At 35.5% G+C, this 14127-nt stretch overlaps 1 protein-coding gene across 2 annotated transcripts; it reads right to left on the minus strand.

Moving 5' to 3' along the window:
* Positions 1 to 570: 570 nt before the first annotated feature.
* LOC115620865 (progestin and adipoQ receptor family member 3) lies at positions 571 to 13015 on the minus strand. 2 transcript variants are annotated; one of them, XM_030514333.1, is made up of 7 exons: positions 12949 to 13015; positions 11906 to 12048; positions 4907 to 5077; positions 2421 to 2525; positions 2066 to 2350; positions 1000 to 1188; positions 571 to 938 (listed from the first exon to the last, which is right to left on the minus strand). In XM_030514333.1, the coding sequence occupies exons 2-7, from the start codon at positions 12026 to 12028 to the stop codon at positions 705 to 707; spliced, it is 1107 nt and encodes a 368-aa protein (XP_030370193.1). In that variant the 5' UTR covers positions 12029 to 12048; positions 12949 to 13015; the 3' UTR covers positions 571 to 704. The 2 variants fall into 2 exon arrangements, with proteins under 2 accessions (XP_030370193.1, XP_030370194.1); XM_030514334.1 differs by lacking the exons at positions 11906 to 12048; positions 12949 to 13015 and adding an exon at positions 7971 to 8139 and having other exon boundaries at positions 705 to 938.
* Positions 13016 to 14127: the final 1112 nt, after the last annotated feature.

Here is a 14127-nt window from a genome sequence, read left to right on the forward strand (position 1 = left end):
GATGTGTGCATTTCAAATGCAACAAAGACATGTCTACATGTTCAAAGGTTCATACGTCAGATGTATAAACAAATGTACAGGGTGCGCCATCTTTTATGTCGGTATGTAAATATTGAATAACTTTGTCATTAGTGAACCGATTGACTTGAGTAGACCAGTGTTGAAAACCTCAGTTCAAGAAATTGTGCAGAACCAAATTAAATAAAAATATCTCGTACTTGAAAATAGGTTGTTTATTTTCAAAGATATTCAATGTTTACATACCGACATAAAAGATGACGCACCCTGTATACGTCACATGCTGTAGAACTTTTTCACATTCAGCCAGTAAATTCCAAAGTTGGCAATTGAAGAGCTTTTGTAAATACCAATAAATGGAAACTTCTTTTTCTTGTGGATTTATTTTTATTTTCAATAAATTGATTACAGCTCGTCACTTTGTACTTGAAATATTTGCAGTTGTTGTGTACTTTATTCTGCAATCTTCCTTCCCTGACTTTGGAAAAAAAAACCTGCTCAATTCGCTCACTAAGTTAGCAACAAACCCCTAACTAGACGTACACAAATTAATCATTATTTAGATATATACATAAATTAATAATATCGTTTATCAACATTTACAACTAAATATTAGTTAATATTTGCGAGATTGCCTAAACTATTTACACTAGGCCAGGTCGGAATTTGCGGGCCTCAAGCAGAACTCAAGCGTAGACAGGCGCTGCACTGCAGCCATTATTCAGTCGATACTCGGCGTAGACGAGGCCCGTGTTGTGCCAGTGATAGAAGGCGGCCACAATGATCAGATGCCACCAGTTGTGGGAGTGACCCACAAAGTCCACCTTGCCGGTGAACCAGCGCTCGGGAATCTTTGCCGCATAGAAGACAAACGCTACCAGACAGAGCAGATACATGCCGACAATGCGAGGCACCATCAGCTGTAAGACCCATTAGAGACAGTTAATAATTGGGGCTAAGAAGAAATAGGTGTCCACCTACCCGTACGAGCTCGTTCTCCAGACCACCCATGGCGATAGTCCAATGGCCTAACGGAATTACACCATAGGCTGACCATAACAGCAATACGGCCACCTTGGCGTTCATAGAAACATTCAGCTTCGGTATTTGCACCGCAATGGCCAATGCGAACATTCCCAGAGCAATTATGGAGTACAGAGTTCTCAGGAACTAGAAATGGGAAAGAGAAACAAATTAGTTAATGAGAAAGACTTGGGTCAGAGTACAGGATTATAAAAAACTAGAAATGAGAAGGAGAAAAACATTAGGTTAATGAGTACTTGTAAGACTTGGATTATGGGAAGATGAAGATGGAATTGAACATTTCTGATTAGAACATAGCATTCCTAAGTATTGTATGATCTCACATATTACAAGAAAAAAAAATGGATCAAACTTATGTAGATCTATTAAAAAATCGGTACTAAGAAGATGAACAGATAATACACCTAATTCTGTTTTTACACGGTCTTTTTCACAAGATTTTTATATAACACGGTTTGAAAACTACAAATTGCAAATATATTTCTTTAGAGATAAGAAACCAATCACCTCTTTTTGCATGTCTTTTTTTACACGGTTGTTTCTGGAACCAATCTACCGTGTAAAAACAGAATTAGGTGTATTATCATCATGGGAAGAGAAGAGAATACCCCCTAAACAAAACATTTCAGAGAGAGTTTAAAGAGGGTGTAAAGTTAAATTTCAGGCGTCCCTCAAAAGGAAAAAAGCTCGCCATCTGATTGAATTCTCATAAATTTCAAGAAATTAATATTGAATTTTAAACCGCTCCTCCCCAACTGATCTGCAACACTCGGTAGCATTGCCGGTCCTTCGATATAATTCCATTATCTGATTGCATATGGAACTGTTTTTCCAGAAAACCCAAGGTTTTAAAACGGAGATGCAAATAATTATTTAATTCTTTTAAAATCAAAAAAAGAAAAAGATTTTATTTACCAATTTCCCTAAAATTATTTGGACTTTATTTTAGGACGTTGATGTTCATATTCTAATTTCTTCTTCTTCAACTCTCTATGCGACTCACCGGGAAGCACCAAAAGGCGTAGTACATGCCGCTTATATAGATGGCCACGAGCGAGAGGGAAATGCCCAGAAAGTCCACAGACAAGAACAGTTCGTAGTGCTCCTCGGAACGGCAGGAGAATATGTGATATATGGCCGACATCAGCATGCAGAGGCAGAAGCAGACGAGTAGCAGGACCACCAGGACTTGATCGCTGAGCTCCGCGTGCGTGCGCAGAAACTGAAAATCGAAAATGGTGAGGCCAACAAAAAGAATACAGCCAGCCAGATGACTCCAAATGTTGATCTGCAGATGGGATAATGGTAACAAATTATTGATTTGTTAATTTATAGAGCAGCTCCTGTGAAGTGCCTACCGTTTCGTTGGTCCACCAAAAAATGCTCTGCAGACACAGCTTGTTGCTCAGGAATGTGCGATAGCCCCGACGTATGTACGGATTGAACTTTAGATGATCGGGTGCCTGTTGGATTGACCAAAACCAAAGAAAAAAAGTTCAATTAAAAAAGAAAAGAAGTGCAATTCAATGTTCTAGACTGGGCCTGGTTAAACAATCAATCGCATTGTCTTTTGTCTTTTCGTCGACAAATGCAAATTGCATTTTGGCATTGAAACCTTTAACTTTTGGACGTCTGCCAAATTAAAATGCCTAGAGCTTCAATTGCAAAATCAAATCGGCGGTGCAGAGCAGCAAATCAAACACTCGAAACCATTCACAAACATACATACATCTATGTATGTATGTACATCGACTAGTATACGAGTATATCTACTGTATATACGAGTAGATACAGTGGCAGTAGCTTCTTTGTGCCATAATTTTGGCCTTGATTCAGTTTTCTGTTTGCATATTTCGGCGTTCGCTGCTATTACAACACAAATGCGTTAATAGAGTCTTAACAATAACGATAAACCGCGTTTCAAATGTAATTGAATGTCAATGGCTTCGGCTTTCGGCCTTTTTATGCCACGGTCCCTCGCAACTATTTGCGCAGTTTGTCAATGCGCCAAAATTAATTGGCGCTCTATGGGTACAGCCTCTCCCCAACCCCTCCCCACCCCACACACGAAACAGGCGGGTCGGTAAATAGTTAACCCGAAACATTTGAAGAACTTGTTAACCTTAAAGCCAACAAGACTGGGCGGGCAATTTGACAATTGCTCTTAAATTCACAAAAAAAAATAAACCATCAAAGCAATAAAAAATAAAAAGCACACATGCAATTGTAAAATATTGTATTTGTTTAAAAAAAAAGCACTAAAAAATAAGTTACCCATCATTTAGTTGCTGAGCATCAAAAATTGATGTTCTGCAAATAGTTCAAAAAAACAATACATCAATCAATATTAAGTCTTCATTCAGAAAAACCGCAGTTTAAAGACATAGAAACTTTTTCTATTTTTCAGGTAAATTTTTTGAAAATTCAAAAAATTCATTGCTTGTTTGTGCTCTTTGTGGATTCAACTGGAATCCGAACCTTCGACTCTAATAGTCTTTTGTTTATTAATCTCCCTTCTCTGGCTAATCGTAGGTCAGTTCTTAGTATGTGTGTTTCCCCACAAATTGATTGTCGAGGGCAAGGGCGTAGGCAGCTTTTACCAATGGGGGGAGGGCCAAAAAATTAAAATTTTGATTAAATAATGCACGATGTATATAAAAAATAACTTATGCATATGATCAATGAAAAAACTTCAACAAATCCAATTCAGATCCATTTTAAGGCGAAATAGTGCCGACTTTATATGGAAAAATTTTTTGTAAGGGGGAGGGGGGCAACGGCCCCCTGCCTACGCCCTTGGTCGAGGGAGTAGTTTTTTTGCCCTTTAAGGTTGTCTTAATATCTTAGTTAAATTATATGTATATTGCACAGTCCTTTGCTGGTTTTATGTTTCAACTATTCTGATATTTTTGCTCCGGCGCAAGCCAAACTTGCTCTTTCTTTTTAAAAACCTATCTGCTATCGCGGGCATTAAATTTACTTTTTTTTTATTTTCAATAAAATGTCAACTTATTAATTTACTTTAAGGGAAATTAATCAATAAGGTACTGGGTATATGAATATGTTATTTTTAATATTTAAATATTTTATAAGACTGTTTAAAACCACTCAACGATAATACCACTCCTTTAATAATATCTTATTTGTTATGCCTATTCATATTTTTATTTATTCTTTAAATATTAAATGTTTATTTGTTCCATCGATTTTATATATTGTAATTATAAATATTTTTATTGAACGTAGTATAGAACGCATTTGTATTGTAATAGCAACTCTATATATCGATAAGTTATAATTTATCAAACAACTCAACTACCTTCACACAAAATGTAAAATTATTTAAAAACACACACTTCACAGCTTTGGAAATAATTTATTTGTTATGCTTATAAACATTTATAGTATTATCTGTTGTAAGAATTTTTGGACTACACCTTTTGTGTTCTCTTTAATAATTTAATTTAATTAGTTATTCTTTATTCAATTAATTTTATTTGATTCAAAAATGTTTCAAAATAATTTATTTTAAATGTGTTTGATGTAATATTATTGTTTATTGAAAGACCTATCGATTTCTTTGAAAGTTCATTCTGGGACATGGTTTAAAATTTGCCAAATTTTTGCTGGACGATCCACTGATCCCATACTTTATATATTATATACAGTGAAAACTCTTTTGGCCGGACATGTCTGCCCAAGGGGAGTGTCCGCTTAAGGGGATACTTCAATACTTTATATACCGATCGAATGTTTTAAAAAAGGTCTCCGAGATAAAAGAGGTGTCCATTAGGGGAGTTTTCACTGTATATGTATGTATTCCCTCCCAATCGCTTGTACTTACATCATCGTAGTTGCAGAGCCATTTCAGTTTGGAGAGCTTGTCGCCATCATAGTTGGGGCCGTGGCCGAGAATATTGGGTTCTTCATTGGCCGGAAATTGGTGTGCCGCGTCCGAGGCTGCGCTTGCATTGGTGTTGGAGACTGATGCTTTCGCCACTTGTTGGCCATCGTGCTGTAGAGGAAGAAGCAACAAAGAATGCTCAAATAACTGTTTCAAAAAGTGCTGCTTAGTTCAAAGCATATTTGCATAAAGGTCAATCAAAGAGCGCAGCTGCCGGCTGCTAGCAGTTCCGGCTTCTTCAAAATATAGTTTTTGTTATTTTAGTTGCTGTCGCTGTTTTTGTTGTTGTTCTTGTTGTTGTTCATAGCCAACTGCACGTTGGCATAAACGAATTGTTTATATTTAGACACGAAAACTGCAAAGTATAATTGATTTATTTCGCGCTTTTATTATAAAATGCAGCCAATTCGCTGTCTGCTTTTTATTGTTGTTGTTGTTGTATTTAATTTTGTAAAATGCAAAACGTAAACAAAAACAACGAACTACAAACAATAGATAGGGCTTAAGTGTGGCATAATACTCGTAATTATTCCGAATTGCGCAAAATAACAATAAACTATGCGGCTGAGCTTCAAATGAAAAACAAAACAAAAACCAACACAAACACAATAAACTGTAAGCAACAATAATAATAATAACAACAACAACACTAATAAGGGGGCTTGACTATAATTTGTTTATCTGCCGCTTTAATGCATAAAAATTGCAAGTGCAAAAACAATAACAACAACAACAAATACTACGAAGAACTTATGCGCGTGGGGGGCGACATACTTGTATGTATATGTATGTATGTATGTATAGGAGTGTGTGTGTGAAAATGCACTTAAATCTCGATGACGTTTGTTTACAATGCAGTCAGTGCAAATGTTTTTCTTTAGCATTTTTATTCGAAACTAGATACCGATAGAAACGATAGATATATACGCAAAAACGTCGAGCACTCGTGCTATAGAAAGCTCTTACAATTTACTGTAACCAAATTTGAGGCAAGCCCATAAAATGCAAAATGTTGCGCCGTCCGATCTGATAAGTATACTCTATTATAAATACACATCATGTAGGTGGAAAGTGAATAAGAAAAGGGTTTTGCATTCTACAATAATAGTATACCCTATTAGTCTTTTTTTATAGGGTATTAAAAGTGACAAAAAGTTTAGACACCAAGAAAAAATTCAGTTTATTTTGTAATCTTTCCGTAAGTATAAAATAAAGTAAGTAAAGCATAAAGCTAATTGAATGAAAAACGCATACTTTTTAAGCAATCTTTGGAGCCCGTTTTACCTCTTTTAGAGTTCAAATTTGACAAACTTTTCACAAGCCCAAAGATACATTTAAAAAAAAATGGGATATGCAGCTTTTATTTTGTATTTTATCAGAGAAGTTCGGATTGAAATTTGAAGTTCGCATTGCATCGGATGAAAAGTTCAGAATATTAATACAAACGTTGGAGCTTGAACTTAGAAATTTGTGTAATGAAACTAATAAGAATTGAATGACACCAGCCACCTCCATTAAATATGTTAAAAAGGCCTTTCAGCATATGATCTACGGAAAAGCCGTTTTCCTGGAAGCACTTTTCAATTCAATTCCATTCCCAATACAGTCAAGCTATCAAACTTAAAGAAATTATAGGAAATAGGATTTCACTAGAATTATATTATTATCTTCAATTATATGAAGAAAATGTCTGTCTCAAAAAACTCTTCAGTACTTAGAAATAAAGGTTTTTTTTTTAGAAATTTGTACGCTGATTCTTTATATTTGTAAAAAAAAAAGACCTTTGAGGGTGTAAGAGAATTGAAAATGCATTTCTATTCAGAGAGAAATATGTATGTGCTTTGTATAAAAAGAAAATATGTTATTCAATATTTTATAAACACATTTCTTGCACCTAGGAAATCATTCACGTTTCTTTCTTACGATTTCTATATTTGAGCAAATTTTTGTGTGTTTCTATGATTGATAAATAAAACATAGCAGCTTTATTATAAGCTTGGTCTGCAAATAGATAAGTAGAGTTTGCTTGTCAATTTTAAAGCCTTTCGAAGTCAGCTATCGCAAGCCACAGGGGATCATACAGACAGACTTGCTATATTGGTACTTATTTTAGAGAAACTATTGTTTGTTATTTTGGCACGAATTTAAAACAAAAACCAACTTTTGTGCTAATGGCATGATCAAATAGAATGTTAAGATCAAAGCGCTTATAGCCGTGGATGTCCTTTAACCCGAAGAAAGATTTTAAAGCTGAACAACTTCCCACCTAGAAACGCTTTTGGATGCACGTCGGCATTGCCGCTTTCCGGGTCAACATGAGAGTGCTAAAGTGCATTATTAAATATTAGCTTTTAAACGCTTTTTTGTATTTATTTTATTATGCAAAGCATTTGTATATTTTAGTTAACGTCAGCGTGACGTCGATAGTGGATTGTGAAAGTAAATAAATTTACAATTTAAGTGAGCGATGCGTTTTTGTAAGTACAGTACATATTTGATTTCATCATTTTGATTCACTTAAGGTCGGTTTTAATTCTGTGAAAATAAGTGGAATTAGGTCATGCCCTTGAATCAAGCCTTGATTAGTCAGCAAAAGAGTCTCTGATAAAAGGTATTCTCTGTTGAACTTAAGTAGAAAAGTTTGTGAATTACTTTAAACGTAACACGGAACTAAAAACATAACATTTTACACAGCTTTCGTAAAAAAAAGACATTTATTTTTAAAGATATTTATCTCACATGGGGAACGGAAAGTTGAAAACGGATGCTAAACAGGTTCATATTTCGGTAAATTTAAGAAAACTAAATAAACTTACTAGATTAATTTAAATTTTTAATTAAATAAATTAGAAAAATATTAAATTTGAAGAAAATACTATGTGTAAAGCGTATTTTATCAAAATCGTTTATAATTATAATTACGTACTTAAACATCTTTATATTTTGTAGGATATTTGAAAAGTTAACTTTGAAATCATAAAGTATTTATTTAACTCATTCTTACATCCTTTTGTTTATTTTTGCGCGGCAATCGTCGTAGTTCTGTGGTTGTGGTTGTAAAAGTAGTAATAACGGTGGTCTCCATTTTCAAAAATTTAAATTTAACGCACAACAAGGTTTATTTTTTTACACTTAAATTGCACAAGAGGCCTATAAGTTTATTTTGTCTAGTAAGTATTTCTTTGAATTGTCCTTTTCATTCAACACTTATGGCACACATATTCGACTTTGTATTTAGTATCAATTTTTAAACTTCAGAGCGAGCACGTAGAGGAAATTTCTGTTGCAATTTTAAATTTATTGTCCAGCGCATGGAATTTTACCGACCGTTTCGACTGCAAACTTGCTCGAAACTGAACTTTCTGCTTTTTGGGCGACAAGATCGAACATTGGCAGGTGCACTAAAAAGCTTTTCAAAAAAGCTTATGTGTGGACAATCTCTTTGCCGCTCTCGCACTCACGAAACGATAAGCGCTCGATTGCAAAATCCATAAAGTATGTGGGAGAGAGAAACGAAGAGAGATAGTTATGCCCGGCTTGAGGCGAAGCCCCAACAGTTAGTTATGCGAAATTTATGCGAATGAACAGTGGACCACAATTCTCAAACTTAATTGTTCAATTTAAAAAAAAAAAAAAAAAAAAAAAACAATACAAATGCATATAAAATGTATAAAATTCTACATACAAATGGTGACAATTATGTCTGCGAAAGTGCTCGCCTAAATGCGACTTTTGAATTGATTATTCTCTTTTTTATACCCTGTACCCGTAGGGTAAAAAGGGTATATTAGGTTTGTGCAAAGTATGTAACATACAGAAGGAAGAAGGAAGCATCTCCGACCCCATAAAGTATATATATTCTTGATCAGCATGACGAGAGAAATCGATCTAGACATGTCCGTCCGTCTGTCCGTCTGTCCGTCCGTCTGTCCGTCCGTCTGTCCGTCTGGATGAACGCGAGGATCTCAGAAACTATAAAAGCTAGAATAACCAAAGTTGGCATCCAGATTCTCCTAGGTCCGAGTAAGGACGAGTTTATTTTATTTTTTGGAATTTTCCCCCCCTTCCCCCGCTACAGAATTTCGTCAATAGCGTCCACATTTCAAATGCTACATTAACCAAACTTTGCACACATAATTTATATATAATTGTCTATTGTTGTATAAAATTTTATTCAATTCGGTCTAAGAAAAGTTATTAGCGAAACAAATTCTCGCCAGTACAACCCCCTCAAACTGCAGCAACAAGTTCGCTCTTCTTCTTCCTCTTTTTGCTGCTGCTATGGGCGCATATAACTCAGTGACGGAAGTTTACCTGGGTACAGGGTATTACACTGTCGGGCTTGCTCGACTGTAGCGTTCTCTCTTGTTTTTTACATAAGTTCTTACAAATTCCGCCCACTGCATCTTTACAATTTCTATACTGCATAAAGCTAATTTTAATTAGTGTGAACAACATTGTATTTTACCTGTAAGATTTCCATCAAAATTGCGTTTCTTTTAAATGATATTCAAACAGAAAAAAAATCGTTTAAATAATTCCATTTAAGAATGTTAATTCCTTACTTGTTTTCTGTGTTTAAATTGAATAAATTGAACAAATCATTTGAATTGCGGTTCAGAAACTTGACTTCACTGACCCACTGTGCGACGGGGTGCAAAACTTTCATTTGTGCTGAGCAAAGTGTGTCGCCCCGCCTGCTGTGGCCAATTTTCTATACAAAAGTGCCTCTCTTATATAACATTTGCAAACATAATGTTAACGAAGAGAACAAGTCGTAAAATAATTAAAGTATTTATTTTTGCTTGCGTTTGTTTCGTGTCGATAAACAAAGTTCATATTGATTTAAAAATACGGATGCACGGCTAAAAAAAAACAATCTCCTAACCAGTTTCATTGAACTTCAGGAATTCCAAAGCTGACTTTCGAAATGCCCTTCGCTCATTATTTGCCCTGCGCATGCGTACGTTTCGCATTCGTTCATTGGCCCACAAGCTCGACATCTCAGAGTGTGTGGCAACATATGTATGTATGTATGTGCATGTGTATATGCGTCGCTGCTCCCAAACTAGAGACGTCGCGACGTCTTGACCTTGGCTCCATTCGACACACACAGAGCCAAACCGAAAGTGGCAAAATACTTAATACAGAGACAGACGCATAATTGGCCATTTTATAAGCGGGTCTATTTCGCATTGCGTTTTGCCATCGCATCGCATTTGCTTTATGGAAATTTTTTCCTATGCTTCCTACTTACATAGTTACATGCATATATTGCGTGTACATAAATATACGTTTTTTATGTGTGTTATCTGTAAGTCGTCCATAAAATACCGAAATTTATGTACAGTTATGTGAAAAATATAAAGACAAATCAAAGTGTTTTAGGAAAATACTTAATATATAAATAGTTCCACCGATTTCCAACTGATGTTATTTTACATCATTTACTAGCTGCTGTAAAATCAATGTTCAATAGCTGAAAGGGTGAAAAAAAAAACAGCTCTGTTGTCGTCTTTCCTCACAACGCTCGCATTTCACCACCCTCTATACATGACGCCGATCTGAACAAAAATAAAACTCAAATGATCAAAACTTTCGGTCCGAGTAAAACCTATCTTAATATATAGTTTCATATGATTCCTAGTTTATTTATTTACCAATCAAATTTTGTAAAATGCTAAAAATGTTGTGATAAGTATGCTGTTTATTTAACATTTTTTATACTCTGTACATGAAATGTACAAGAGTATATTAGGTTTGCGGGAGCTGAAAAATGTAACAGGCAGAAGGAGGCGTGGCAGACCCCACAAAGTATATATATTCTTGATCAGCATGACGAGACGAGTCGATCTAGCCCTGTCTGTCTGTCTGTCCGTCTGTCCGTCTGTCTGTCCGTATGAACACCTGGATCTCAGAGACTATAAGAGATAGAGACACCAAATTTTGCACGAAGATGCGTTATGTGTGTATTCTATACGAGTTTGTTTTATTTTTTTGATTTTCCCCCCCACTTCCCCCCTATGGGGGTTTTCCCGATTTTCCATTCGTATAATCGCCTATATCTCGGAGACTATAAGACCTAGGAACACCAAATTTTAGTCCCAGATGCCTTATGTGAATACGCAGAAAATGTATATTTTGGAATTCCCCTCCCTCCCCCCTCTACCCCGCAAATCGTAACTCCCGTAATTCTTGGAATTTCGAACTAAAATTTTGGAAATACCCCCAGTTAGTTATTATGTGTCCGTATGCCAAATTTCATTATGATAGACCGATTTAACAAGAAGTTATAGCCATAAATATATTTGCTGATGCAGCGCTGCTGCAGCGCTGCTCAAGCGCTGCCCGCGGCTGTTGTTGATGTTGCTGTTTGGTTGACTGCGAAAATGCTTACACAGACACGAATTGATGCGCATAGGCATACATAAACACACACAGACGCAATTGCTATGTAAATGTGCAATTATACACCCTTTACGTGAGTTCGAATACCGAGAGAGGTAAAATCGATCAAATTTTTTTTTTTATTTTCTTAATTTTTTTTATTTTCTATAATTATTGTAAACATATGTACAGAGTATTTCAAAGTCGGGACACCCGACTTTAGCTTTTTTACTTGTTTTATTTAAACCTCTATATATGCCTCGTACTTGATGTTTATGACATAAGATTATTATTTTTCGAAATTCTATGTCTTCTTAAATAGCACAAAGTTTTCGTGAACATTTCTTTAGCCACTATCTATATGTTTGTTCCGACGGAACAAATTCCCATTATGTATTTTGAAATAAAATTGTTTTCAAATTCCTTCAGTGATTTAGGAGTTGTTTTATGCTACATTTGAACTGTGGCCCCAGTTTGTCTCGCAAGTTGTCTTTATATGTACATAAGTATTATCGCTAAGTTCCCGTTATCAGCAAAGGTTGTCGCACTTACCCAGCCACTATCGGCAGCATCCTTAGTAGTCGTCTTGCGATTATAACAATTAGACTTTAACTCGCTGCTGATCTCACAATCGGCCAAGATCTGTGCCGCAACGAGACTCTCGTGTGGACTCATTTCGCACGTGCGCTGTAAACCTGACAAAAAGTCAATTAGCAACTGGACAGCAATTCCAGTATAGTATGTATAATTTGCCGCTTGTGAATAAAACTGGACAAATATTTAGCTTAAAGTTCAAATTACAATGGACAGGCTTTGCTTGTTAGCTCGGGGCTGTAGCTCTGTGTTATTCGCAGAATAGTGTGAAAACCGAGCTAGGCTTTCCAATAGAAATGTTTGCTGGCAACTTCGGCCAGAGAGTTCTACACATTGTCAATTGCTAGGTATTGACAAGAATTTCTTTATAGCATGTTAAGACTCAAAGACTGTTAGTTACTTTTTGAGATAATGTAGTAACGGCTTCTTTTGGAATGAAACTATAAGTGCTAAGTATAAGTTTTCAGGCAACATTTTTTATTACTGTCATATTTCTTTTGTAACTACATACGTCTAAGGCCGTATCAATCAAATCACAAACCAGTTCACAGCCTCCTCACTTATCAGCTAAAATGCACTCCAATTAATAATAAATGCAATAAAGAACGTCATTACAAATGCGGAACTGACTGCCATTTTCCTTATGTGTCTGATAGCGTGTACACCATATTGAGTATTTCTATGAATATATTAAAAAAAGCATTCCACTCTTCAGCGACAACTTTAATATTTCCTGCTAAAGGCCCACAATTAGGACTCTCAATAGTTGCACCTGTCCGCCGCTCTTACGTGAGGAAAGCAGACAACAAAGAAAAGAGAATTTGTTTGCATAATCAAATTTCTACACTTTTCTACACAACTCAGCAAAGCAAAGCCCAGGCAATAATTGAACAAAGGCAACCAATTAAAGTTTCATTTAATCGGTATGTTTGACAAAAACAAAATAGAAGAACTCTGTCCCATCACTCTGAATATATTTTTTAAAATAGCTTTTGAATTACTTTCGGTTCTATTTTCCAAATCAATCCAATTGTCGCCGACCCGAATATTTTACCCGCACGGCGCGCCGTTAAAAGTCAAACTGCAATGCCAGCAACGAACACGTCTATGGCTAGCTTGGGAAAGAGAGAGAAAGCAAGAGAGCGAGCAATAGTATCGAGTCGAGGCGGAGAGCGCCACACGTTGTTCCACAAGCACCGTTATGATCGTGCATCCAAACCATGTGGCAGTGTCAGAAAGCTTCCACGAAACTTTTGGCACTCTGCTCTGCCCGCGGGTGCTGCGTCAGCGTTCGCACGTTTCTTTTACATTTTATCATTAATTAAGACTCTCACACAATTGATTAAATGTTAATTTAAAATGCTGGCGCTGGTGTCGCCAAACCATTTGCAGGACAAGGCCGTATTGCTCTTGCTTGGTTCAGACAAACTTTATCCATATATTTGAGAATATTTTACTATTTCTACTGCCGCTAAATAGAGAGTGTCGCTTTTGCTAAAAGCTGCACTGAAAACAAATGACAAGCATTTCGTTTTAAAATAAATTGAAAAATTAGCTATAGTTAAAAACGAGATCTATCCATACTATGATTCATTTTGGGTTCTGATCCCCAAACTGTTTTGGAGTTCAATAATCTTGTTTATTTATGTTTTTTTATTGTTTTTTAAATACATTTTCTATTATTTAATATTATTTTTTTCAGTGATGAAACACCTTCTTGCCGTTCTTTTGGTTTGCAGTTGATGTTGTCGATTGATAATTCTGAATGAATGAATATTTTGCAAATGTTTTGACATCATAAATAATCAGCTTTTAATATACGATGCGAGTGAATTTAAGAGTCAAAATACTTTTAATAACTGGTTCTCTATTTAATTAAAAATCAGCAAATCATGTATTTGTAGTTCTGGAAAAGAAAGAACTCAGCTGAAGCTGTTTTTAAACGATTACATTGAAATTTGATTCAATGTTACACATCATCGAAGGAATGTATTATCTTTCTACATTTTCCAATCAAACCCAGCGAAAGTTTACTTGCTTAGTTCGCATTCTTTGCTTCTCTTCGAAGTTTTCTGTTTGTTTTTTAGATAATGTATTTCCCCATATAACAAAGAAATCAACATAACCTAAGAAATGCTAAATCTTTTAAGGAACTTTTCCAGTTTCCACCGGTTATTTAT

The sequence above is a fragment of the Scaptodrosophila lebanonensis genome, unplaced genomic scaffold, assembly GCF_003285725.1.
Source record: "Scaptodrosophila lebanonensis strain 11010-0011.00,11010-0021.00 unplaced genomic scaffold, SlebRS2 tig00000024-arrow-pilon, whole genome shotgun sequence".
Lineage (NCBI taxonomy): Eukaryota > Metazoa > Arthropoda > Insecta > Diptera > Drosophilidae > Scaptodrosophila > Scaptodrosophila lebanonensis.

What these genes read in the sequence shown, in the direction of transcription:
- LOC115620865 (XM_030514333.1), bottom strand. Translation starts at nt 12,028, where the DNA reads ATGAGTCCACACGAGAGTCTCGTTGCGGCACAGATCTTGGCCGATTGT. An exon ending in GGCTCTGCAACTACGATGAT is followed by an intron (nt 2,526 to 4,906) that starts GTAAGTACAAGC and finishes TCAATCCAACAG; the next exon opens with GCACCCGATCATCTAAAGTT. An exon ending in TGGAGAACGAGCTCGTACGG is followed by an intron (nt 939 to 999) that starts GTAGGTGGACAC and finishes TGGGTCTTACAG; the next exon opens with CTGATGGTGCCTCGCATTGT.